This window comes from Sus scrofa, chromosome X (assembly GCF_000003025.6).
Source record: "Sus scrofa isolate TJ Tabasco breed Duroc chromosome X, Sscrofa11.1, whole genome shotgun sequence".
In the NCBI taxonomy this organism is placed as follows: domain Eukaryota; kingdom Metazoa; phylum Chordata; class Mammalia; order Artiodactyla; family Suidae; genus Sus; species Sus scrofa.
This window is the reverse complement of record NC_010461.5, coordinates 117144804-117171405: the sequence shown is the minus strand read 5'-3', so window position 1 is coordinate 117171405 and position 26602 is coordinate 117144804. Positions and strand designations below refer to the sequence as shown.

Genomic DNA, 26602 nt, shown 5'->3' with positions numbered 1-26602 from the left:
TGAATTTACCACCAGAAACCTTCTACAGTAATTCACAGGGAATTACAATGGGGTTTATTTTGAGGGGCATGATAAATCATTTAAAATTCTGATGCTGTTACCACCATAATTTGCTGAGTAAATAGGAGATGTTATCAAGGAAACAATAGTTTAGCCCGCTTTATGAGGTACCTTCCCTTAGTATGGGGCATGATTATTCACCAACTGGCAAAGGGAACAAGGAACAAAAAAACTCCTTACAGGTCACTGGCAAATAAATCCAAGGGAAAAGAAAGAAGCCCTTCCCTACTCCTCCTTGTTTCTCTTTATTTTCCAGTTCTATCACCACCAAGACTTTATGTATATATTTTTGAGATGGCTTTTTTTTTTTTTTTTTTTTTTTTGCCTTTTCTAGGGCCACTCCCGTGGCATATGGAGGTTCCCAGGCTAGGGGTCTAATCGGAGCTGTAGCCGCTGGCCTATACCAGAGCCACAGCAACAGGGGATCTGAGCCACGTCTGCGACCTACACCACAGCTCAGGGCAACACCCAGATCCTTAACCCACTGTGCAAGGCCAGGGATGGAACCCGCAACCTCACGGTTCCTAGTCGGATTTGTTAACCACTGAGCCACGATGGGAACTCCTGAGATGGCTTTTCTAAAGAAAAGTTCCCAAATATCTATCTCTTACTCACCCAAAATGAGGCTCAGAGTCTAAGGACCACTGAGTCAGATCCATCTATTGTCTTAACTTTAATATTTTCACCCAACTTCCTATAATTCCATTCCATTCAACTGACTATATTAGGCACATAGATTTTGCCCTGGTACAGGACTATATAACCTATGCGTTACTAGCTGGGAGTAGGAGGAGGTAAATACAAAAATGGATTAAGACAATAGTCCTATGAGAAGTCTACAGTTTGATGGGGAAGGATGTTTGGTATGCTTTACTTTAAATGATAATGTGGTACTTACACTCTTTTGAGGAAGCACAACTGGTTAAGTTCAATTAAAGAGTTCGTTGAAGGAATGGCTTTTGGAATCCAACTTGAAGTATCTTCCCAGGACTTTCATAGGCATGAATGAGGCTAGGAAATTCTTCCAGGCAAGGAGAGCAACAGAACCAGACACCTAGAGATGAACCAAAAAAAAAAAAAAAAAAAGGAAGAAAAGAAAATCAGAGGAAGTGGTCAAGTTTGGCCAAAGAGTAAGGAAAGGTTCAGGTAATGAGTAAAGATGAAAAGTGGTAGGGTGTGGAATCTGCTTTTCGGAAATAGTGGACATGAAGTGAACCATATGTTTCATGCCTATATGAGAGACAGTTCTCATATATCAATGTATTTCATTGGATGTAACTAATACAATACTGGATCTCTTCTTCATCATCCCCTCCCCCGCCAAAATGACTTCTCAACCAATCCAATCCTGCAAGAAACAGTCAAACTACCACTCTGTTACAGTAGCCCATTCCACTTTTGGACAATTGTAATTGTAAGATTCTACCTTAATGTGAGTTCAAATATTCCTCTGACATATATTTAATTTGCATAGTTCTACCCTCTGTAAATGTAGAGGAGTTTAATTTCTTTTCTATATCTGTAAGTGACTCAAGACAGCTAGACTTCCAACTCTATAGGTGAAACCCCATCAATCTCTTCAGTAGTTTCTCAGCTGACATAGTTTCCAAACCTAAAGGTTTCCTCCTAGACACTTTCTAGTTTTCATATTCTTCATGAAGTATGGATGAAGAATGGAATGCAGTATTCCAGATATGGCATGCCCATTGCAGAGCAGAACAAAATTATCACCTTCTTTCTCACAAACACTGCATTTTCATTAATGAAGCTTATTTACATTCATGGCCATCACATGTACTATTGACTCACAGTACTCTGATCCTTGGTTAAATCTTACAGGGAACACATATATTAAAGATATGGGCCATCTTATGAGATGCTAGAAGTAAGACTTTGGAAAAAAAATACACCACCCCCTGGGATCACACAGATATCATGTGGCCTTGAACACCTTACCCTCTCTGGACCTCAGTTCCTTCTTCTATAAAATGGAGACAATGTTGCCTTCTTCATAGGCTTGTTGTGAAGATCATGTGGAATTATACATTAAAGCCACCTAAAGTAGTACCTAACACAAAGCAAGTTCGATAACTATTAATGAAGGAGATGCAAAGAGAGATCAGGCTCATGGATGCAGGTTCATTAACCCAGAAGAATAGGTGAAAAAAAAATCACAACTTACTTTAATACAGAATCAGTCTTAAAATATGGTTAGTTAATGGCTTTTAGAGAAATCATTCACTCAAGGTACAGACCAGAAACAGGGAAGAGAGGTAAGACTTCCTGGATTTGGAGACTTCCCAAGAGAAATATAAGAAACGAAGGCATGCAGGAAGGCACCTGACTAAAGCAAGATCAGAAAGGTAAACTTCAGGTTGCAGAGAGGGACATACTCAGAGACTGTGAAAATAATCTAAGAAGAGAAAGAAATTTCTACAAATTCAAAGTTATAACCAGAGAGTTCCTGTTGTGGCTCAGCAGGTTAAGAACCCAACACAGTGTCCAGGAGAATGCAGGTTCAATCCCTGGCCTTGATCAGTGGGTTAAGGATCCAGCATTGCAGAAAGTTGCATGCTAGGTTGCAGGTGTGGCTTGGATCCAGTGTCACCATAGCTGTGGCATAGGTCTACATCTGCACCTCGAATTTAATCCCTAGCCTGGGAACTTCCATATGCTGCAGGTGCAGCCCTAAAAAAAGACAAAAAAAAAAAAGGTGAGAGGAGACACAAGGCAATGTGTGAAGTCCATGTAAATGAAAAAGAAGAACGTTTAAAGTTTGGAGAGATTGACTGGGCCAAAGTTATTTAACTTGTATTTATTTTAAGTATTTATTGCATTATATTTGTTGTACTATATTTATTTATTGTATGTATTTAACTTGTATTTAACTTGCCAGTGTAGTTCCCCGAAACTGATCCATTATTGAATTGTCAAATGTACCTGTTGGCTCATAATCAACAGCCTTGTTTTCTTACTATCACAAATGAAAGGTGAAATCAATTTTGGAAACCACTACAATCATTTTGAATTTTAATGTAAAAAGTCTAACCACAATCAATCTGTTGAGTTATCCACATTTTCCACCAGGCTGCCCAGGACAAGGTGTACTACTAACCTACTAGTCTTTTGCATTTCGCCATTCTTCAGTATATAGCCCATGCTGCCTCTGTGGCCAAGAGATCTGGAAGGTTGGCATCAATAATAGTTGGAATTTAATAAACCATGATATTACTGAACAATATGCCAATGAAGGCCACCTGCCACCTATAGTTTTTTCATCTCAGAAGATGAATCCTGATGGTCAAGGATCGTTGGGGTTGCTGCCATACAATTAGAAAGGACTGGATTTGGAACTGTCTTCTTTGTACTTTCATGCTGCTTCTTAATACTTTCATAACCCATAGAAAAACTTAATGGAAATTGATGGTAAAAGGGGGGTGGAGACAGAACTAAGAATTAAAAGCCTTCTGGGATGAAGGTTTGCAGTTTGGGTCACTGTATCAGGGTAAGAACAAAGCCTCGCTGGGTTTTGATTTGAGACAAAGAAAATTTGGAAGGGGTAGAGGAAGAAGATAGTTATAGTATTATTTACACCTTCAGGAAAGGGAGCAGCTATGCCTATTTTCTCCTTTTTTGGAGAGTTACCATGCAATACATATTATATATGTATTTTGTTGCCATGCAATAGTTACCATGCAATACATATTATATACATATTTTGTATATGTGTGTGTTTGTATTCAATATTTTTCTCTGGTAGAAATTGTTAGTGTCTCTACTCAGAGGTATATACATTTGCCCTTCTGTGATCCAACCAGCACAGCAGTTTAAAACCCCTCATTTGCTGTGAGGTAATAGAAATAAACCCTTTCTTATTAAAAATTTTTACAAATGATTTTTTAACATTTTCTACTATCATCCACATCTGTGTGTTTGGGTACTTAATCAGAGTGCTAATTACCATGCAATTACATTATATGTATATATATATATATATATAATGTATTGTATATAAATATATATAAATTAAATATAAAGTGTATATTACATAATAATTAAGATATATAAATACAATTTCACACATAGAGTTTCTCTCTTCTTTGGTCCTTGTTATTTTACGTAAGGATTTTTGCTGGCATTTAACTTTACAAGGAAGTCTTTACGGCGTTCTCTTGTGGCACAGCAGGGTAAGGATCCAGCATTGTCGCCACAGCAGTTTGGTCACTGCTGTGGTGCGTGTTTGATCCCCGGCCCAGGAACTCCCAGATGCCACAGTCACGGTCAAACAAACAAACAAAAAAAAAGGTTAAAGATGTGTAGAAGGATGGATATGGATACTAAGTAACCGGAAGACTGGGCTATCAGGTTCAAACACATGCTTCTATACACTCTCTGTCTGATGCTGGCTCTGGGACTCGGCTAACCACATTTCTCCTTTGCTAGCTGGCTGCCTATAAAGTTTTGCCAACGGGGAGCTAGACAAAGTCTGTAATTATCGAGGAGAGAGAAGGGACATGGTCCTTCTTTATTACTCAATAACATCCTAGGTGGCGCCCCCAACAAGTGACATTTACCCTGGCAGTAGCAGTTTGGTTCTAGCTCCAGTTTCTTTCAGCATTTCCCAAACCCATTTTTCTGTGAATCTATGATGACTATATTACAGTTACCTGCCTTATAGAATCATTTTAGAATCTCGGGTGGAGAACCAGGAGATCTAGGATTTTAAAAATTGTTTATTTTTGGATTGTCTGGTGGCTCACAGGTTAAGGATCCAGTGTTGTCACTGCAGTGGCTTGGATCATTGCTGTGGTGCAGGTTTGATCCCTGGCTGGGGAACTTCTACAGGCCATGTGGGAGGCCAAAAAAAAATTAGTATTGTTCTTTCCTTGCTCCTAACTTATGAATTAATATAACCTTAATCATGTTAGTTCTAGTCGGTTTCTTATATTATAAATGATGTTATTATGATGTCTTTTAGTAATCTACAAGAGTTTTGTGAGCATTAATTTGAAAATATCTGTGAATCTTCTTAGATATGGAAAAAGATAACATTTTGAGCTAAGATGCAATATGGCTAAAAGAAATAATTTTCCATATTAAACCTTTGAGAAAATACACAGGCACCAATCCAGATGAATGACTAATAAACTGAAAACCAGTCAAATAATAATACAGCAGCAACAGCAGGGAAAATGTGTTTTTTTTCTTCCCAAATAATTTAGTAAAGAAAAAAATTAAACCTCATGCATAAACTGAATAGCCAAGGAGGATTTCAGTGTAAGACTCGGAAGACCAAATGTTTTGGGATGGCTGCCCTCCTGGGTTTCTCTTTCTTCCTTTTGGGGAGAGGGAGCAAGTGCGGGTGGGGTGGGTTTTGTTTATGCAGTAAATCAATGCCACTGAGGCAAGCTCTGACTACCCAAGTTCTCATGGAATCTCTGCTCACATTCAAATGCAATATTCCCTTAAGATTTATTTATTGCAGATGGACTAAGCAAAAGCACAAATTAAATACCATGTTAGAAAAAAGAATTCAAGCAAACCAAAAAAAAAAAAAAACAAAAAACAAAGCGTCAAGTCTCTTGACATCCATAAACAACGATTAGAAGGCGGCACTGTCAAGTAGGAATCCCAAGGCTAAAGGGCTCTAGGAAGTAAATCTACAGTCTATTTTGACCTAGTAAACAGTCCAAAATTATAAAAGAACACACTTTTCAGTCTTGGTATTTTCAGTAAGACTCCTCTCTTTCTGAAAATATTTTTCAAGTGACCCATTTAAATATAGCGTCACATTTGTGTATATCAGTAAAAAAGGAAAAGTCATAATGGAAAACCAGACCTGCTTCTATTTGGGCTACTATAGACATCCTGAGAATAAGTTGAGGTTTGAGGTTGTGACTTCTTGATCACTAGATACTCATAAGTAGAAAAGTTAGTTATACTTCTCTCTCAGTTCCCTTGAGAAGTCAAGTCCCTACGGCACCTATGTAACTTTCACACTCCTGAAGACAACATAAGCTTGCCTTGCTTTTTATGCCACCCTTCTTGAAGCGTTCATGATTTGGACATCAAATTTGAGAAGATTCTTACTGTTTTGGTATTCTCTTTCATTTGGATTCTTTTGGTTATATTGGTTACCTCAATTTCTGGCCCTTCCAAATGATTAAATTTCTTATTTTAGGGAACATTTCCTGTTAATGTCCTTTCCAAATATGCCTGGCACATGGCAATTTTTGACTCCGTATTCTGGAGGAATACCAAAGTTTTGGACTGTGTCATCTCCAGAAGGACATACAAGTTGTTGACCTTGCCATTTGATGGAAGGCAATGTTCTGATTTTCTTAATTTCTTTGAATATGTGCCATGGAAGCCTACCATTATTGCCTTCAACTATAGGATTTCATAATGTTTAATAAAAGTGAGAAATTTGGTAAAGTTTAAAAATGTGCATTCAGTGGTTCAAGGGCATTTACATTCAATATGTTTTAGAATATCATAGTCTCATCTGCTTTATTACTAACCTAAGAGAACTTGGAGGACAGAGGCAGTGCCTTTCACCTTGCCATTCAAAGCTTCATGTGTCGTAGGTATTCAACAAGGACAAAATAAACTGAATTTTACGGTTGAGCAGATTATTTGCAGTTAAGCTATCTTAACTAAACTTCATTATTTTCTTGAATCCATAGAATTCTCATAGTCTGAAAGGAAAGGTTGTTTTCTCTATCTATAACAGCTAGAGAGAAACATGCTAATTTGTTTTCGATATACATTTTGATTCCTTCAATATAAAGCTACACATCAACAGTTGGGACAAGGCTGGGAAGAGGGGGTGGTACAGGTTTGTTTTAATTTTGGAGTGCTTATGTCTATGTGGTCTAAGATGCAATCTGGCTCTCTAGGAATCCTGAGATTAAACATGCCTTTCTTCCAGAAAAGCTCTGAGTGCGAGTATGTTTAATACAGAATTTACAGCCAGTGGGGAAGAAGGGAAAATGTTTGGTTAAGAAAAGTAAATTACTTGAAGTGGGTGATGATTTGGATGAGGAAAGAACCTACTTGAATTATGTGTAATTGACATATCCTATGCCTGGCTAAAATGTCATTTGTTTCTACTTAACCATTCTTCCCCTTTAGGCTAAGCTGCTCTTCCCACTAGACTTAAAAAATGATAAAGGCAGAATCTCTAATGAATGGATATAATTTACATAACATTTAATAATGAGCTGGAAAAGAGACCCCAAAATATTTACCTTTGAACATCCAATTAATCTCTAGTTCTTATATAGAGTTTCCAGTGTTCACCAAATTCAACTTCTGTTATCGCAAGGCATTCCCCTCCTCTAAAAATTTCTCTTTTATAATCTACAACTCTTTTTTTTTTCTTGCATATGCATTGGCTTGATGTGGGATCCCAGTTTTCAGACCAGGGATCGAATCTGAGCTGCAGCAGTGAAAGCACCAAGTCCTACCCACTAGACCACAAGGGAACCTCTACAACTTTTTATAAACACTTATTAACAATATAGAAGCTCATGTCAATATATTTAATTTCAAGTTTAAATGTTAGTGCTAACATGCACAGAGACATGCAACCTGTCTTATAGGTCTTTGGGTTTGCAAGACATAACTGGCCAGCTGACTAACACAAGGCCAACCGTTCATCAAATTTTAAACTGGAAAATGGCATTTTCTCTACTTTGACTAGAAGGCCTCTTTAAGTGAACATGGGGGAGCAGGAATGGAAGATCAGGCTCCCAGGATCATGGTCCCCACACAGGGCTGCTCTGCCATTTGTCTCATAGGACAGATTCTCAAGGAGAAAAATCAGAGTGGCTATCAATGAAGCGCTTCTCCCTTTAAGGCTCAGGAAACTCAGGTTCTTTCGAAACACAGGCAGAGAAAGGAGAGGAGTCATCATTATACGGTCCATTTGTAATTTTTTCACTTTGCCCTGAATGCTTAGATCCTATAGTTTTGGTTTTCTGGATATTATTTCATCCATAAAGATAATAAATTTTATAGAATTGCTACAACTATAAGTAGAAGTAAAATGCCCCACAACTTCTACTCTGGGAAAAATACATTGGTTAGAGGTCATAGCTTAAACATCTTTTACATTAGAATATTTTTACTATAGTGAAATAGAGATAAAATCCAGATAAGTTAGTGTTTATTTCTAGCAATGAATATTTGAAGAAAAGTCAATGAATGGCAGCTTAGCTGTATGTCTACAGACACTCTGAATAGTTATTGGGTGATTGAGATTGAATTAATTACATAATTTCTCACACTAATGTGATCTTAGATATAATTGCATCCTAGCTTGTCAGATCTGACTTTCTCTTCTCTAAAAACAACATATGCCACTCTTATGACAAAATAATCTTATGGAGAGAAGTATGCAAGTTCTTCAAGTCATTGCTTTTCTAAAAATACATGCTTTCTATAGATAAAATGATAAAATTAATGCCCCCAAGTCACTTGAACTTTTATTTTTTGCACACATGCTACAAACAATGCTACAAATAACATAGTACAAATAGGAACTATATAAAATTTGGTTCCTTTTCCCTCCCTTCTTTCTCCCTTTCTCCTTGTTTTCCCAAACAGATATTCAGTGACAAGCTTTAGGAAAAAATATTTTTAATATTCTCTCCAGGGCCATAATGAGAAATTCTGTTGAAATAATGATATTTCCTACTTCTTGTGGGTCTAGAGAGCAGAAGATGAGATTCTAGACTAGCAAGCAAGACCCTTACCAAAGAATGATAGTGTCTATAACACTCAGTTCTACAGAGGTTGTTGTTGAAATTATGTTTAAAAACTAATAACAGATGAAATTAGAAAAGTAAAGGATACCAGAGACTCTAAGAACCCAGGGATCTATTTTTAAATTATGGTTTCTAGCTTTTGAAATAATTAAAAATAAGCAAAACAAACAAATAATCTCATCATTCTCTTCTACTTATCATCCATAGATAGACTCAGGTAGGAAATGAATATTACATTTTGCATTCTTTGCTTTTTGCATATGTAGTTTATTCTACTTAACGAATAGAAGGAAACAATACTTTTCTGTGTCACTATTCTAGATGTTTTGTAACATTATCTTAGTTAATCCTGAAAAAACTCAGGGAGATTTAGCTTGTCATACCCATTTTATAGAAAAGGCAATGAATTCTCAGAAAACCTAACTTCCCTAAATCATAGAACTAGTAAATGGTGAAGTGATAATTTTACCCCAAGTCCATCTGTTTCCAAATTTCACATTCTTTAAAACCCCGACAGGTCTAACTTTATGTTTCTTTTACTTTAAACAGTAAAGATTTCGAAAATTCCGTAATTAATTTTCGAGGTGATTCACTGAAGTGTCGACCCTCAGTGAGCTCCTTGTTATTGGGTGTATTCAAGCAATGAGAGTTCATCTGATGAAGATTTCGGCTTTGACTGAGAAGGGTTAAACCATAAGAAGTTTAAGATCCCTTTCAACCCTGAAACTAAGATTCACAACAACCCTATGCACATAACAGATAAAATAGGAATTCTCTGAGATGACAAGTTTTCCTATACCATTCTCCCTTGGCATGTGACTGGAGACAGTTTGCTCATGTAGACTTTGAGTAGATATTACTCAATTTGAGTCAGCTCAGGGGAAATAGAAGCTCCAATTTTGAACGGAAAAGAAGGTAGTCAATCACAGATACAGAGCATTGGCTTACACAGATGTTCTGCTTTCCTCTGACTCACCCTTTGAGCCTCAGAGAGGGATACATTGTATTTTTGATAAAGTAATTGGGATACAGTCACACCATAACTCATATCTCCATATTACATCTTTTCTCCCTTGTTTTATGGCCCTGATTTTGACCCACATTTGGAATTATCCAGGAGGAATGCTCAAACAAAAGAGGAGGAACTGGAAACAAGATTAATTTTGAAGGAAAGTTTCAGGCTTACATTTCTAAGGAAAAAGAATACTCTCATAAAAATATTGGGTAAAAAGAAGACCGTAAATATTTTTGCAAAATAGAAAAAGAAAATGTTTTACTGGCTGGGGACAGCACTCTGGTTCCCCAGATAGAATTGAGCATAGTAAAAATGAAAGGCTTCTCATCAACTTTCTGTCTTCCTGACAAAGCTTTGGTTGGTGTTACGGAATTTGTATAGCCCATGGGAGAAATTCTCACAGTAGATTGCTTGGCTATTAACTTCCTACTTTTTTATTTCATGGTCTTTATTATCTTTAGTTGTCTGAAGGCAGCTGAGCTTGTTTCTGGGCCCTAATCTTTGATAGTGAGTGAGAAAGATGAGATTTCTTCAAGTGAGACAATACAAAGAAAATGGGTGAACAGAATAGCTGCTATTATATCAGGGGCTGTGACTTTGAATAATGATATTCTAGAGAATATAGGTGGTGCTAGTTACCATGAAACAGTTACTCATTAGGAGACAAAGATCCTCCAAAACAGCACACTCTTTTGTTAACCCTCCAGAAATAATCTGTGAATGGAATATCATGTGAAAGATCAGCCAATGCCTAGAGTACTCAGACTTTAATACATTAACACCTGACACCTTGGTTTTTTTTTTTTTTTTTTTAAGAACAAAAAACAGGTTATTGGCTGTAATATAAAGATAGTCTGGGGAAAATGGAAAGTCAGGTTAATCTAATTTAATCAGTTAATCAACTAATCTCACCTCTTCCAATTCACTGCGTGCTCTATTGGATAACAGTTCTTTTCAACTATGGACCAAGTCTAGAGACGAACACTACTGCTTTACATTGCTCCATTTGATAGCAGCAAAGGCAATTGTGTCTAGTGAGAAACAACTGAGTCATCATAACAAGTTCAGAATCAACTCAGATATGAAGGTTGAAAGAGGAGGATGGATGAAACAAGCCCATGATTGGCAAAGGGTAAAATGAGCTGATTTAAGAACACTGTCATGCATAATCGATGTTGACTGGTTTTCTTTCCTTTTTTTTTTTTTGTTTGTTTTTTGGTTTTTGTTTTCTTTTTAGGGCCCCACCTGTGGCATACGGAGGATCCCAGGCTAGGGTTGAATCAGAGCCGCAGCTGCAGGCCTACGCCACAGCCACAGCCACACCAGATCATTAACCCACTGAGCAAGGCCAGGGATCAAACACACATCCTCATGGCTACTAGTCAGGTTTGTTACCGCTGAGCCACAGTGGGAACTCCTATTCTAGTGTTGCCCATTAATACTTTGATATTGCAAACATTTACACCCTAGGTGTTTTTCTTTGGGGAAAAAATTGATGATGCTTTCAAAATTAAAACTGCCTTGATCCCTCCATGGACAAGGAAGTGTGGAGTTTCAGGAAGACCTCAAAGACCTAGAGTCAAATCTTGACTGTGTGATGTAGGGCAAATTACTTAACTTTCATGAACCTTGTTTTAGAAAGAAGAAAATCTCTCTCCTCAGACAATTAAATAATGTTTGGAGGCAGTGTGGCTTAGAAGATGGGATTATGATATGAAAGCTAACTTTCGGCTCCTAAATTCCATACAACTTGCAGAATTTAGCAGTTAGTACAAGGTTTCTCTAAGTATATGTGATCCAAAATAAAGAAAAGAATTCCATGGTCACATAAGTTTGAAAAGTGCTACATGCTCTATCCCTTTTGCCTTGTAAGTCAGAACTCATTATGAATATGATTGAATTTGCTGAGAAATTCCAAAGGTAAAAAAATTGTTTAGCTTTATGACATCAAGGGTCTCCTAAACTTAACTGATCACAGAAGCAACACTTCCCAGAAGAATCATTAACACCTTAAGAACTTGCTGGTATTCCTCTTAGAGAAATGCTACATTCACAATTTTTTTGACCGCCAGAGTACAAATACATTTTCGCAATTAAGATACACTGAATGATCTGTTGATACCTGGATACCAAAAGGAAGGCTCATTTGATTTTAAATAGCAGCAAGACAAGTCAGAATAAATGAGGGAAACAATGAAAGTGAAAGACAACTGAGTAGGACCAAGTTTTATTAGTATTATAATCACTTGTGGTTGGAAGTATTTGATTGACTAAATTTGCCTTTAAACTTAAGGACATCCAGGAGCTTGATGAAATTTCTGGTGCAGTTGTTTTATTTTCCCTGAAGCAGGAAGACACTGTGTATCAGCATAGTTGTATAGTCCCAGTTATACATTTGGCAAAGCCAAGATTACATACAGAGAAACGTTAATAGGAAAACCATGAGCCCAAGGCAAATCTTTCTCATGATATTTGCATTCATATATTTTAGGGAGAACATGAACTTTGTTTTACTTTCAGTTGCCATAAATAGTACTGGAGTTTTCTTAACACTTTATTTATATATTTACTTCCTTTTTTAAGCTAGAAATTTCCCTTAGTTTACTATTGTTCTACATGGATATGACATGTAGTTCTAGCAGATAGAAAAGAGACTGAAGGGCTAAAGAACCCTTTAGCATTTTTAAAGAGCAAACCGTTTTATATTAATGTATCCATTTTAAGAAGCTGAATTTTAATCACCAATAAATTTCTGTCACTGTTATTAATTGTAATTTACTGATATTCTAGCTGTACTTGTTTTCATTTTCCTATCTCCATACCTATATGAAAAAGAATATTCCACAGTTATTGCAGTCAAATATAGCCGACTCTCAGAACAGTTTCTAAAGTTAAATAAAGATAGGCATTTAAATCATCTGATATTTACTGTCCAAATCTGGCCTTTTCAGCTATCACAGTCCTCGGACTGTGCATTATATTTTCAAGTAAAAAAATTTTTTTTGCTCATTCTATTGAATCTTGTTAACATTTATAGTAAAGGACAAACAATTCCTCTATCCTGATAAAATAGGTTGTAGCTTACTGAATCCTTTGCATTTGAATAAATGCCAGCTTGTTTTGGTGTCCATTACCACTTTCAAATTGTATTATACGATATCAGGCAAATGTGAATTCTTAATTGGCGGGATGGGTTGTGTTCAAATGTAAAGAGTTGAAGGATTTTTGTACAACATACTCAGCTGTTACCTATGGAGGAAACAAATTTCACCTTACTAAGAGGAGCTGCACAAGTACATGTGTTGTTATGGATGGGTTCTTTGCTCTTTCCTTAAGCTATGCTATTTCCTAATGGATTTCACATTGAATACAGCAAATTTTACCACTGCTGCCCCCTCGATTTCTGCTTGTAGTTTGTTTTTAAAAGAGAAGAAGATGAAAAATTTAAGGGCAATGAAGAGTGGGGGTGGAGAAAGGGTTTTTATGAAAGATGCAATTTTCCCAAATTCATAAAGAAATATGCCTGCATATCCATATCTATTTAAATATTCATTTAAATACTGTATGTGCATCTCTGTATACCTACCAGGCCCAGCAAACATTTGCATGAATATATCCTGAAGGCACCCTCCATGAAATGACAAATAAAAAAAGTGAAACCTATACGAATATATACTACTGATAATATAGAAGGTAGGACAGTATCCACAAATAATGTAATAAATTCTTCACTCATCAGATTTTTTGGTCCAGATTTGAGGCCTTTAAACATCAACCAATTATGGTAAATGTTTAACTGTAGGAGTTCAGGCAGACAGCCAAATTCTGGTTTCAAAGCTATTGCTAGTTTTAAAGAGTTTTTCATTTTTAAGCAAAAGCATTTCTGGGGACTGGCTATACCCTATTGTGGCTGGAGCTACCGGAATCTGAATAAGTGGATTAGGCAGAACATAGGTCCTAAAGAATTGGGCCCTGCAGTGTTACCTGAAATGTCCTTGGGAAATACTTCCATTTATAACTTAGCTCTATTTACCTAAAGCCAGTTTATTCCCACAGACACAAAGTAAAGAGAGTTGTTTTTCTTAGCCAAGTAACTTAAAAAACAAACAAACAAACAAAAACAGCAACGGTTGGGGAAGGGGAGGAAAAACGGCCATTTCAGCTTTTTCAGGTTAAGAAAGCCCGGTATTTGAAACGCAAACATGATAGCCAAACTACCTCGCTCCCTCACAGGTACATTTGCTTGCTTACTAAGCTTATTAACTGAATTACCGCTCTACCTGAAACTGCTTTCAACATTAGCCCTTCCTCAGGGTACCCCTACCCTCCAGTGGAAGCATTAACACGTGGGGCCTGGCCAATCCACACGCTGAATTTGCAACCTCCCGTTGTCTGAGATTCGACTGCCCAAGCCCTTTGGGTGTAGATATGACAATGAGGGGGCTACTCAAGTGACTTTTCTTAGTCCATTTCGTCTCCTTTTCTGTCTCCCCAAGTTATCGCATAGGTCTCTTTCCTTCTCTTCCCAGACCCTTCCGCACAACCCCAAAGCTCCAAACCTCGTTCCTTCTCTAAAGTCTTCCATTCACCACCACCCTCCGCAACCTAAGTCCCCTCCCGGTCACCACCAAAGCCCGGAGAAGTGGAACGCACACAATGCCTCCCTTATAGGGCTTGAGCTGGGAACTGGGCATGCTCAGTAGCCAAAGCAGTTTTTTTTTCTTCTTTTGGTCGCAAGTGCGGCATCTCCCTCAGTCCCACACCTCTCTTCCCTCTATCCCTGTCCCCTCTCCCCATCCCCCAGCCCCCTAATCAACCCCGCTTAACCCGTTCCACACCGAAGGCTCGAAGAGTTCTGAGGTGAGGGCAATTAACCCGTCCCCTAATCCCACGAAACAGTCTCACTTTGGGCTAAAGCTTCACACTTTTGCCTTAAAGCCCCCAGCCCCTTCCGCGCAGACAGGTAGGAGGAGTGCGAATACTACTGGCTCCCAGGAAACTGGTCCCAAGGAGCCTCCTGCAGGATCGCCCGCTACCGAAGAAGTATTCTCGGAACCCTCTGTTCTGCGGGGTGACAATTAGCCAAAGGTACCGTACCCGCGATACGAAGCCCAAGTGCGATTGTTGCCTTTGAATGTCATTGTTGTTGACTCACCCCCCTCGGTCCTGGAATTATTCAATTCCGCGTAGACTCGACGCCCCTATCTACTCCCTCGACCCCCCTTCCCCCAGGCTCTCCGCTGTTTCTTTGGCTTTGCCAGGGTTCTTGGTTGCTCTCTCAAAAGAACGCCCGGGGTGTGTGTGTGTGTGTGTGTGTGTGGTGGGTGCGCGCGCCTTCGTTCTCAAGGGACTGGGGGAGGAGTGTGCGTGTATGTGGTGGGGGAGGATGGAGGCTGGCGCACCCGCGTTAGGGGACTGGGGTCTCCACGCGTGAGGAAAGGCGTCGCTCCTCTCTTGGGGGTGTTTTAGGCAAAAAGAGAGGGGAATGCCAGGAGGAAAGTGCGCTGTCTTTCCTGGTGTGTGGTTAGAAGAGGAATCAAGTGGGGGTGTCTGGGCGGGGGGTTGGGGGAGGCCTTGGGAATGTGCGGGGGTCGAGGTATTTGAGTATCGGGAGGGAGGGTTACGTGTGTGACGGGGGTGGGGGGAGGGACGGGGCGGGGGCGGGGATTCGGCGCTTGTATGTAAAGGTGCAGCCCGTGTGCAAGGGGCTGGGTGCGCGCGCGGTGTCTGGCCGAGTGCGCGCGCGCGCGCGCGCCGCTGCTCGCCTGCTAGCCTGCGAGGGCTGCTCCTTGGGTTTGACGGGCAAGCGGGCGCGGAGGAGCTGGAGCCTAAATCACATAGAGACCATCACCGAAACTGCTGTGCGGCGGTCCCTGCGAGAGCCGCCGAATTCCCGAGGTGGGTGAATCTCCAGCGGGGTCTGCGCGAGCTGCACGGACAAGCGCTGCCTCTTCCCCCAGCTCGGCTCGGCAGCGCCTGTGTGTGTGTGTGTGTGTGCGTGTGTGTGCGCGCGCGCGTGCGCGCCGGGGGGGAGGCAGATAGCTTATTATTTTTAGTTTGGGTCGTGTTAGTTTGGGGCCGTCTCAGTGGCCAAAGCGGCCGTAGTGGCTAACTCCCTCCCTCTCTGCGCGACTGTTCGCTTGCCCACGGCGCGGTCGCAATTCCCTGAGGACCAAAAGAATCCGGTGTCCTTAGCATCCCTGCCCCCCGGGCGGCTGGGGAGGCAGGGAAAGTGTCCCGGTCTAGGGCGATGAGGGCTGTCGGGTCCGCTGCTCTGGGCTGGGCTTTGTTTTCTGCGCCCCCCTCTCAGGCACTCTAGGAGGACCTGGATCTGGGGCTCCGAGCAGTGGCCGCGAGCTGGTCGGAGATTGCTGGCATCCAACAAGCCAGGGAATACGAGAAAAGCCGGTGGGTAACTCTAAAAGCCCTGCAAAGCCGGGCAAGCGCTGGCAGCGCGACTTTGCAAGATGCCCAAATGTTGAGCTGATTTCTGGCTTGGTGACAGCAGCATTATGTGGCTGCTTGGCGTGGGGTGGGGGTGGATGGTGTAGGGGTGGGCGCTCTGGGGGAGCCTGGGCCGCCACTCTCGGCCACCGAGCCGCGGGGTCACTCTGCCAGTGACAAGCGGGGCCAATGACGCGTAAGTGGCCATCACCCTCGTGGCCTGAGCTGGCCATCTCTTCCCCTTCCACCACCGCACACCCGGGTCTATTAGAGGCCGCTGGAAACTCCAGCAGCTGCCCCTTGTGGGATGGGAGCGCGCGGAGAAATGTGTGCGCAGCGGGGCTGAAGGCCCCTCAGGACATCCCAAGTGGTCCCCATCTCCACTGTCCGGCCCACGAGGCCGCCGCTTCGGCCCGAGTCTGGGAGGGAGCTGCGTGCGGGCTCCGAGCACAGAGATGCGGCAAAACATTGCGGTACGCGCCATCGCCAGCAGCTCCTCCAGCCGCGTCGCCGCCGGCCCGAGGTAGCGCACGGGGGGCGGCAGGGACCGCGTCCCTTCGCAGAGCCCTCCACCCGCGCCCTGAGCGGGCGGCTGGAGGTTTCCCGTGCCCGCTGCAGGGAGCCACCTCGGCCCACCCTCCTCGGTCGATGGTCCCCTGCAGGCCCCCTCCCTCCGCCTGGCTAGGCACTCGGGTTGCTGCCCGATGTGTGGTAAGGCTATAGGTTTGTGCAGCCCTGGCCAGCCTGGGAGCCAGACGTCTGGTGGGGCACAGAGCGAGCGATCGAGAGAGACGGCGGGTGGATAAAGAAACCTGCCACCCTTGTCAGCCAAAAGAGATGATATTTGGTACCCAACTCATACTTTGTGGGTTTGTCTTCTCTCTTTTTGCCTTTCCCCCCTGATTTTAAAACGTACGTGTTTTAGTGGTACTATGTGAAGAGGTTTCTTTCCCGTACATTCAAAGCCCTTTACCCCTTTTTCTTGCTCCCTTCTCCTAAGCTTTTTTTCTTCCTGCCCTTTCAAGTCTCTCTTCCCTTCTCTCCTGGGCAGATTGACTCTCCTTCTCCTTTGCTTGATTCCCCCAGACCCCCAGCTGCCTTTGGCTTCTGTTTCACACGAACTGCATTTGGGAACTTCCTAGCTCGTCCTTGTGCTTCCCCCACCCCCCTTGCTACTTAAAGTAGAAATTACGAAGAGGAGGGCAGCTCCTTATTCAATTTCAGATCTGTTCATACTCCTGGTTCTTGTTTTTGTGCTGAATTCAAGTATTCTATTCCGGGTTGGGCTTAGTGTGGTTGCTTTTTAATTTCTTTGGGGGGAGGGGTGCGGGGGTAGTAACAAGAAATGACTCTAAGGAACCAGCGTAGCTGTTGAGAACTACATCTGTAGGGAGGCCAAAAGAGCATGTGAAATGTTGATTTTACAATGAAAGTTAGTTTGGATGATGTCATACTTTAAAATTATGACTTCTTTCTGCACTGCCAATCAAGCTATCACCGTAAATAGGGGAAATGCACGTCTGCACCGCAGCCAAGGAGCATCAGGGCAGTGCTGGATGTATTCTGAATCAAACTACTCAAAAATGCAAATCTTCATGGGTCGTGCCTAACGGATTGCCTATCTTGAGGGTGTTCTGCTTTAGCACTAGCTGATTCCTAAGTGGGCAAAATAAACAAAGGAATTTCTGTGTGACACTTCTTCCTTTGCATCATTCCATCATTGTGTGTTCCTGGGTAATCGGTTTATTTAATTAATATTTGGTGGTAACCATATTGAAATTGCAGCCCCCTTCCCATTCAAGATGGAAAAGACTCACATGGCTAAAATTGCATCAGTAAAATGCACAGTGCTTGTTGTTCCTTTTAATCTTATCCATGAAGCATTGCCTGTATTTGTATATGCTTGCAGTATGGAAGGAATTGGCAGTCAGGGGTTAATTTGCTAAGCTTGAAACTCCACTAAGTGATTCTTGAGTTGTTTATAGACAGGGACACAGGGTGGTAAGAGTGGGAGGGGGGGGTGTTTGGAAACTGATGATTTTAGGAAAAACATTTGCTGTGCTAAATGTATCTGGTGCTGCAGATAAAGCCACTCTGGGATTATAGTGTGTGAACTCCTCTTCCTCAGCAGTGGCAGTCTGTGGTCCAAGTGAAGGAGATAGGCATCTGAACCAAATGTCAGACGGACCCGGGTTCAAAATGGCACATAAAGGAATGGGAGGGGGCCAGGTAGGCAGGAAAGCCAGTTCCTGGCTCAGCACTGCAGGAGCAAGCAGGTTTTGCTTTGGAGGACCCAGAGAAAAAAGGCTTCCTTCTCCATCCCCCCTGACGCCCCTTTTGGGAGATGACAGAAACGCGATACCATTTCCTTACCTGAAACTCACATTTAGTCATATCCTACTCAGCTATTTTTCTCGAACCCAGAAGGGCCATCTGTGGTTTGTGTGTGTGTGTGTGTGTTTTAACATGGTGTAGAGCAGTGTACAGGAGTGAACTGATTCGTGTCAGTGAGCTTACCTCTGGCCTGAAGCTCAAGCAAGTATCTTTCCTGGGTTTTCTCCACCTTGATCTCTTGACTGTCCCCTCTCCAGCAATCCAGTCGCCCAGCTGCCATCCTCCAAGGAACCCAGGGCTCTCCTCTGTTCTGTGCTTGGCTCCCTATCAAGCTGAAGCCTAGAGAGTAGACATTTACAAATGGAAACACCTTTGTAGTGCTAACAACTACATGGTACATGTAGTTGATGGTCTGGGATCAGTCCTTAGAGCTGCCAGTAGGAAGCTTAAGGTCTGTGTTCAAGGGTAGAATTTGGTGGCCCAAGTGAAGAAAATATTTTCAGATTGTTAAGATTTAAGCATGATCAACAATCTTTTGTTTTTGTTGTTTGCTGCATGATCTGCACATGCTAAATCTGTGTGAACTACAGGCATGGAAATAAAACGTGGTATTTTTGGTGGTTCTTGTTCCACTGAGTGTAAACACTTGGAGTTTTGAGGCCTGAAAAAGACAAGGCTAATAATTACAGCTATGTGTTCACTATGGTGTGATTTAAACACAAATACTTTTTTAAGTGATGATCATTGAAAGACTGTTTTCTTTTTATTTTTTAGATTATTTCTCTTTATTCAGAAGCATAACATTGTTTGCTGATTGCAAGAAGATGTTTCTTTGGCTCTTTCTGATTTTGTCAGCCCTGATTTCTTCAACAAATGCAGATTCTGACATATCGGTGGAGATTTGCAATGTGTGTTCCTGCGTGTCCGTTGAGAATGTGCTCTATGTCAACTGTGAGAAGGTTTCCGTCTACAGGCCAAATCAGCTGAAACCCCCTTGGTCTAATTTTTATCACCTCAATTTCCAAAATAATTTTTTAAACATCCTCTACCCAAATACATTCTTGAATTTTTCACACGCAGTCTCCCTGCAGCTGGGAAATAATAAACTGCAGAACATTGAGGGAGGAGCCTTCCTTGGGCTCAGTGCATTAAAGCAGTTGCACTTGAACAACAATGAATTAAAGATTCTCCGTGCTGACACTTTCCTTGGCATTGAGAACTTGGAGTATCTCCAGGCTGACTACAATTTAATCAAGTATATTGAACGAGGAGCCTTCAATAAGCTCCACAAACTGAAAGTTCTCATTCTTAATGACAATCTGATTTCATTCCTTCCTGATAATATTTTCCGATTCGCCTCTTTGACCCATCTGGATATACGAGGGAACAGGATCCAGAAGCTGCCCTATATCGGGGTCCTGGAACACATAGGCCGTGTGGTCGAACTACAACTGGAAGATAACCCTTGGAACTGTAGCTGTGATCTGCTGCCTTTAAAAGCTTGGCTGGAGAATATGCCCTATAACATTTACATAGGAGAGGCCATCTGTGAAACTCCCAGCGACTTATATGGAAGGCTTTTGAAGGAAACCAACAAGCAGGAACTATGCCCCATGGGCACAGGCAGTGATTTTGACGTGCGGATCCTGCCTCCGTCTCAGCTGGAAAACAGCTACACCACTCCCAATGGTCATACTACCCAGACGTCCTTGCACAGATTAGTGACCAAACCACCAAAAACGACAAACCCTTCCAAGATCTCTGGCATTGTGGCAGGCAAAGGCCTCTCCACGCGCAATCTCAGCCAGATTGTGTCTTACCAAACCAGGGTGCCTCCCCTGACACCTTGCCCGGCCCCTTGCTTCTGCAAAACCCATCCTTCGGACCTGGGGCTGAGTGTCAACTGCCAAGAGAAAAACATCCAGTCCATGTCTGAACTGATACCGAAACCTTTCAATGCCAAGAAGCTGCATGTCAATGGCAACAGCATCAAGGATGTGGACATCTCCGACTTTGCTGAGTTTGAGGGACTGGATCTGCTTCATTTAGGCAGCAATCAGATTGCAGCCATCAAGGGAGACGTGTTCCACAACCTCACAAATTTACGCAGGCTCTATCTCAATGGCAACCAGATTGAAAGACTCTACCCAGAGATTTTTTCAGGCCTCCATAACCTACAGTATCTGTACTTGGAATACAACTTGATTAAGGAAATCTTAGCAGGCACCTTTGACTCCATGCCAAATTTGCAGCTCCTGTACTTAAACAATAATCTCTTAAAGAGCCTGCCAGTTTACATCTTCTCTGGAGCCCCCCTGGCGAGACTGAACCTGAGGAACAACAAATTCATGTACCTCCCGGTCAGCGGGGTCCTGGATCAGCTGCAGTCCCTTACACAGATTGACTTGGAGGGCAACCCCTGGGACTGCACTTGTGACTTGGTGGCGTTAAAGCTCTGGCTGGAGAAGCTGAACGACGGGATCGTCGTGAAAGAACTGAGGTGCGAGACCCCAGTGCAGTTTGCCAACATCGAGCTGAAGTCCCTCAAAAATGAAATCTTATGTCCCAAACTCCTAAACAAGCCATCAGCGCCCTTCACGAGCCCCATCCCTGCCGTGACATTCACCACCCCGCTGGGGCCCATCCGAAGTCCTCCCGGTGGTCCAGTGCCTCTGTCCATTTTAATCCTCAGCATCTTAGTGGTCCTCATCCTAACTGTGTTTGTTGCTTTCTGCCTCCTCGTTTTTGTGCTGAGACGAAACAAGAAACCTACCGTCAAGCACGAAGGCCTGGCGAACCCTGAGTGTGGCTCCATGCAACTGCAGCTGAGGAAGCATGAGCACAAAAGCAACAAAAAAGACGGACTGGCCACGGAAGCCTTCATCCCACAAACCATAGAACAGATGAGCAAGAGCCACACCTGTGGCTTGAAAGAATCCGAAACTGGGTTCATGTTTGCAGATCCTCCGGGACAGAAAGTCATGATGAGAAACGTTGCCGACAAGGAGAAAGATTTGTTGCATGTGGACACCAGGAAGAGACTGAGTACAATCGATGAGCTGGACGAGCTATTCCCCAGCAGGGATTCCAATGTGTTTATTCAGAATTTTCTGGAAAGTAAAAAGGAGTACAATAGCATAGGCGTCAGCGGCTTCGAGATCCGCTACCCAGAGAAACAACAAGACAAAAAAACCAAGAAGTCATTGATAGGGGGCAACCACAGTAAAATTGTTGTGGAACAAAGGAAGAGCAGTGAGTATTTTGAACTAAAGGCAAAACTCCAGAGTTCCCCCGACTACCTACAGGTCCTTGAGGAGCAGACAGCTTTGAACAAGATCTAGGTCATGCAATCTTACTTCATACAGAGGACATTTATTTAATGATGAAAGTGCCTTTTGTTGACTCCTAACTTCCAAATACTATATTATCAACAGGCATAGAGGCAGGTGTTTCCAAGGCTGTCTCATTAACTGTAGCTGCAAAGATATGTCCGGTAGAAGAGACTTTCCTTAATAGATTTTACTACATAAAACCTATACTGTGGAGTCCTGTGGGGATACTGCAAACTCTATTGCCAAAGGGATGCTTTATATACATAATACACTGAATTTAACCTCAAGAGGCAAATCTGTTTTGTACCCCAGTGCAAAACCTTCGTCTCTTTGTGCTTTGTGAAAGCAAACTCAAGAAAACTGGTACTGGTGTTTGTACCACAGCTGGGTCCTTCATCTTGCACGTAGATTCAGTTGGTAGAACTGGAGTAATCCTTTTGATTTGTGGCATTGTAACAACTCTGTGTAAAGATTCTCTGAAAAGTAAAAAAAAAACAAAAAAAACAAAAAAACAAAACAAACAAAAAAAAAAGCATGCAAAGAGAGAACATTCGATAGTATTTGTAAATCGGTAAACTTTATGGCCTGCATCTTGAAAACGCTGGATTTATAATGTTAAATTGTGCAGATATTTGTTGAAAATATACCATGCATTACATAACTATAAAATAAATTTGAACACTTTAAGCATTATCTGTCTATATGTAAAACCTAAAAGAGAAAAAAAAATCAACGTGAGTTACATAGCGTTTGTGGTGATCTGAAGAAATACGTGATGTTTATCAGAATTAAACATGGCTCAAATTAAACTAACATTAGAGTTTGTTCTCAGTTATGTGAAATACCCACAATCCTTAAAGGTTGTCCAAAATTAGCAAAGTGCTTACCGTGTGAGCGCACCCAAAGCTATTTTTGTAACATAATTCATATTTATGAAGTACTTTGTATACTAAATAGGAAAATATGTACTCCTTAATATGTATTTAATATGCCTGACTTGTTTTCCTGATCACAGGGAATTTATCAATAAGTATAAATTTAGGCAGAAAAACATATACCAAACTGAAACTGAAGCTTATGTGTACAGAAATATTCTGGACATTGTGATCAGGTATCATTTAAAAACAAAACAAAAAACCACAAAAAAACAAAAGTTACAAAAAAAAAAAAAACAGTTCTGTGCTATTCTTGAGAACTTAGCATATTATCTTCAGATTTGTTACCAACTGTGCATTTTAAAATAGGTTCCTTAGTTTTATAGTACCGTGTCTGGGGCAGTTGTTATTTGCCATCATTGTCTTGCTTTTCAGGATTCTATGAGCTTAATTCAAATAGTTTTCACTGCAGATATTTAAAAAATTAATGAGTAAGGTTAATAGTTATCTCTCGTATGCATCACTATCCTGTTCTTTCATCATTCTGACTACTATCAGATAACCGAGTAGAACAGTATAAACATCATGGTCATCGCGGCTCTCAAAGCCACACTGTAAAATGCTTTCCTTGGTCTCAGATGAGTTCACAGTCTGCAAGTACAAACAATATGCCAGTGTGTTTGCTTGTGCTGTTAACTTCTAAGTCAAAATTGGTCAAAGGAAGGAAGCCCTAGATAGTGGGAGATACTTTCATATTTTTAGGTTCTCCCAACTAGTCAAGGGACATCTCGAAACACATTGCCTTCTTGGGCCGCCTGAATATGTCTATTTTTTCTGCTCCATCTCTTATAATTACTGATCAGTAATATGACCAAGAAGGTAAGCATTGGCATTCTTCATGAATTTCAAAGGGCAGGTGTTTCGATGCAGCTTCCAAATTGGGAGTTTGGTGAAAGTTGTAATAGCAGTCCCTTTATTAATGACTAATTCCAGGGCTTTCTGTGTTTGTTGCAAGTAAAAAACAAACAAACAAACAACTTGGCATTCTTGGAGGGGTGTGTGTGTGTGTGTGTGTGTGTGTGTGTGTGTGTGTGTATACATGTGTATTTGAGTGTACATGCATACATATAGATAATTTGGAGATTTTTTTTTAATAGCAAAAAAGTTGTCTCCATATGTATGTGCTGGTGCTCTTAAAACTTTAATGTGTAATTTTAATTTTCCTGACAATGTCTGTGAAAACTTTATATGACTATTAAAAAATATATAAACAACTACTTGCTTTCGGATCTTGAAAGAAAAATGTGAAGACGTGTGCCCAACAGCCTGTTTTCATCTACAATTTCACAAAGAACTTTTAATATGCCATTACCATGCTTTCGTGCATCCGTGGATTAAAGGGCTCCTAATGCATACTGACAGGATAAAGACGTGAAGGCTTCAAAGAAAGTGTTTTAGTTTATCCTGTCAATAAAGTATGGATTGAGGAATCTTAATTAGACACTTATGGGAGGAACCAGAAAGCTCCACCCATGACTTGGGGATAATAGGCCATTGGGGTGATGACTTTTATTCGGTGTGGTTATGCTTTGGAAATGTTTCAAGGTTTCTGTAGTTGTCAATGGCAAGAGTGCCTGCCTCCATCTCAAAGCTTGCTGTAGCATATTGGCTATCTCATACTCTTCTGCTGAAAGGTATAAATGTTCAACTTTTCAAAAAAAAAGTCATTTAAATGTACATGGTTATTTGGAGGTTCTACTTGTAAGTGAACCACAGTAACAAATCCTTGATTAAGGCTGGTATATTTTCCTTAACTGAAGTCGTTGTGCCTACATTATACACTGGATACTATTTTACACCTGTCTCTCATTAGTTCTACTTGTGCATTTTACCATTGTGTAGTTAGGCATAAGCTTTGAGTTGAGTACAAGAACAGTTAAAATATTGTTATCTCCATTTTGTTGATTTCAAAGATAACCTTGATGTTAGTTTAACCCCTTGAGGAATGATGCATATGTCAGTGGAGCATTTTTGGTAGAATTTGATTCAACTATAGAAAATCCCAGAAGTGCTCATTTCTAATGTGGTCTGACACATCATGGGCTTCTTGGCATCGTACCCTATGCTTGGACTCTGTTAGAATGGTTACAAAGGAAAGGAGAGCATATGAAATCAGTGAAGGGGTTGAGATAATATATTATGTCTGTGTAATATAAATCGAGTTTTAAATTATTTTTTTATGAAATCAATAAAGATGATTCAATTCTTTAAAAGTAAATCTTTGTGTAATTTTATGAGAAAGCAGCTATTAAAATACAGTGATTCAAGTCTATAAGGCAATTTATATGCTATATTTAGTTTTCCATTCTGAATAATAAAGGGAATAAATATATTAATTAGAAAATCATTTTAAGACCAGCTTTCTTTCGTTGCTTTTTAAAAACATTGAATTTCTTTAAGCCATAAGGATGCATAAATGATACAGGGCATGGCCTCATGAGTAACATCAACAGATATTGCAGAAATAACAGAACACATCTAGAAATGTATGGCAGTAATGTTAATCTATAGTATCTTTTGCATGATTTGTACATTGACATTGTATGAAATGAGCACAGTGAGTTATTTTTTTTGTTATTGTTCTCGCATCCAAAGAGCTGGGGAGAAAAATATATTAAGAATGTATTTATAATCACTATTTTGAAATAAAGTAAAGAAAACACATTGTATTGTTTTTACCCTGATTTAATTATTAGTATTTAGGTTAGTTTATGAGACAAGAAAATCAAGTAATGCTATAAAGGCTAATGTAAATCACAGAAAGGAACTGTTTTAACGACTTTGTTTGCTTTTAATAACATCAAGGTATTAGAGAGACTTTATTAAATGCCATTTTTATGAAAGTGTTAATAAAATTGTTTGCTACAATGGTACTTCTGAAGCCACACTTTGTTAAATATATTTATCTTTTCATTGTTTTTCAGAAGAAATAAAGCAGTAACCAAATTGATTTTTTTCACCCAGATTCGAGGTCTTCATAGAGCTTTAGAATACTGTTTGTATTAAACTTAATTGTTAAACCTACGTTAAGAGATGCTTTCCTTTCAAACATCTTTGCAGTTTGCGTTCTTTTCCACCAGTGGCCTCTTTGGATGAGAGTCAATGCTGAGATTAACATGCTTTGATTCTTGCCTATTCCCATTAATCAGTTGGACTCTGACATAATTGCAGATAAGGAAATATTAATATTCAATCTTAACCACCTATTTCAGTACTTTTAACTATCTATTTCAGGACCTCTATAATCCATGGCCAGCTTGATGGTTACAGGTTAGTTATCCATTTATGGGGTAGATTGATTTTTATTTGGTTCTTTCAAAGATGACCAAAATCACCAATCTATCATTCTACCAGAGTATTACGGTGGAGAAAAAGATGAACCAATTGCATTATGGTTAATTTGAAGGCAGCAAAGGTTAGAAACCGACCAAGGAAGTGGACTTAAGGCATGTTTTCTTATGGGAAGAGATGGAAAGACAGAGGAAAACAAAGAACATAAATTAACATTGTTGTGGTCTAGCTCTGTCACTGGCTATGCTGATGACATGAACAGCAGAGATAATTCGTATGAGTACTTTTGGACTGAGTGTTTTATGTATCACCGGTAATACATCACATGATTGTGGGACTTATTTTGTTCTTTTTGAGTACTGAGCACAGGGCTTTGGGTCCCAGCCACCCAGTTATGTAGGCAAGTGACATCAAATGAAG

General features: G+C 40.7%; 1 protein-coding gene and 1 long non-coding RNA gene across 4 annotated transcripts in view; one reads left to right on the top strand and one right to left on the bottom strand.

The window, feature by feature from the left end:
* LOC110257663 overlaps window positions 1–15403 on the bottom strand; it is a 412314-nt gene extending 396911 nt beyond the window's left edge. The window contains exons 1-2 of the long non-coding RNA XR_002340582.1: window positions 15002–15403; window positions 959–1114 (exon numbers count right to left, since the gene is read on the bottom strand). This is a non-coding gene — a long non-coding RNA (uncharacterized LOC110257663). The remainder of the gene's footprint in view (window positions 1–958; window positions 1115–15001) is intronic.
* On the top strand, window positions 14131–25759 carry SLITRK4 (SLIT and NTRK like family member 4). 3 transcript variants are annotated; one of them, XM_003135434.5, is made up of 2 exons: window positions 14131–14934; window positions 19399–25759. In XM_003135434.5, the coding sequence occupies exon 2, from the start codon at window positions 19449–19451 to the stop codon at window positions 21963–21965; it is 2517 nt and encodes an 838-aa protein (XP_003135482.1). In that variant the 5' UTR covers window positions 14131–14934; window positions 19399–19448; the 3' UTR covers window positions 21966–25759. The 3 variants fall into 3 exon arrangements, with proteins under 3 accessions (XP_003135482.1, XP_005674001.1, XP_020935430.1); XM_005673944.3 differs by lacking the exon at window positions 14131–14934 and adding an exon at window positions 15559–15744; XM_021079771.1 differs by lacking the exon at window positions 14131–14934 and adding an exon at window positions 15865–16254.

Excerpts from the sequence above, each read along its gene's own strand:
- SLITRK4 (XM_003135434.5), top strand. The coding sequence starts at position 19,449 with ATGTTTCTTTGGCTCTTTCTGATTTTGTCAGCCCTGATTTCTTCAACA.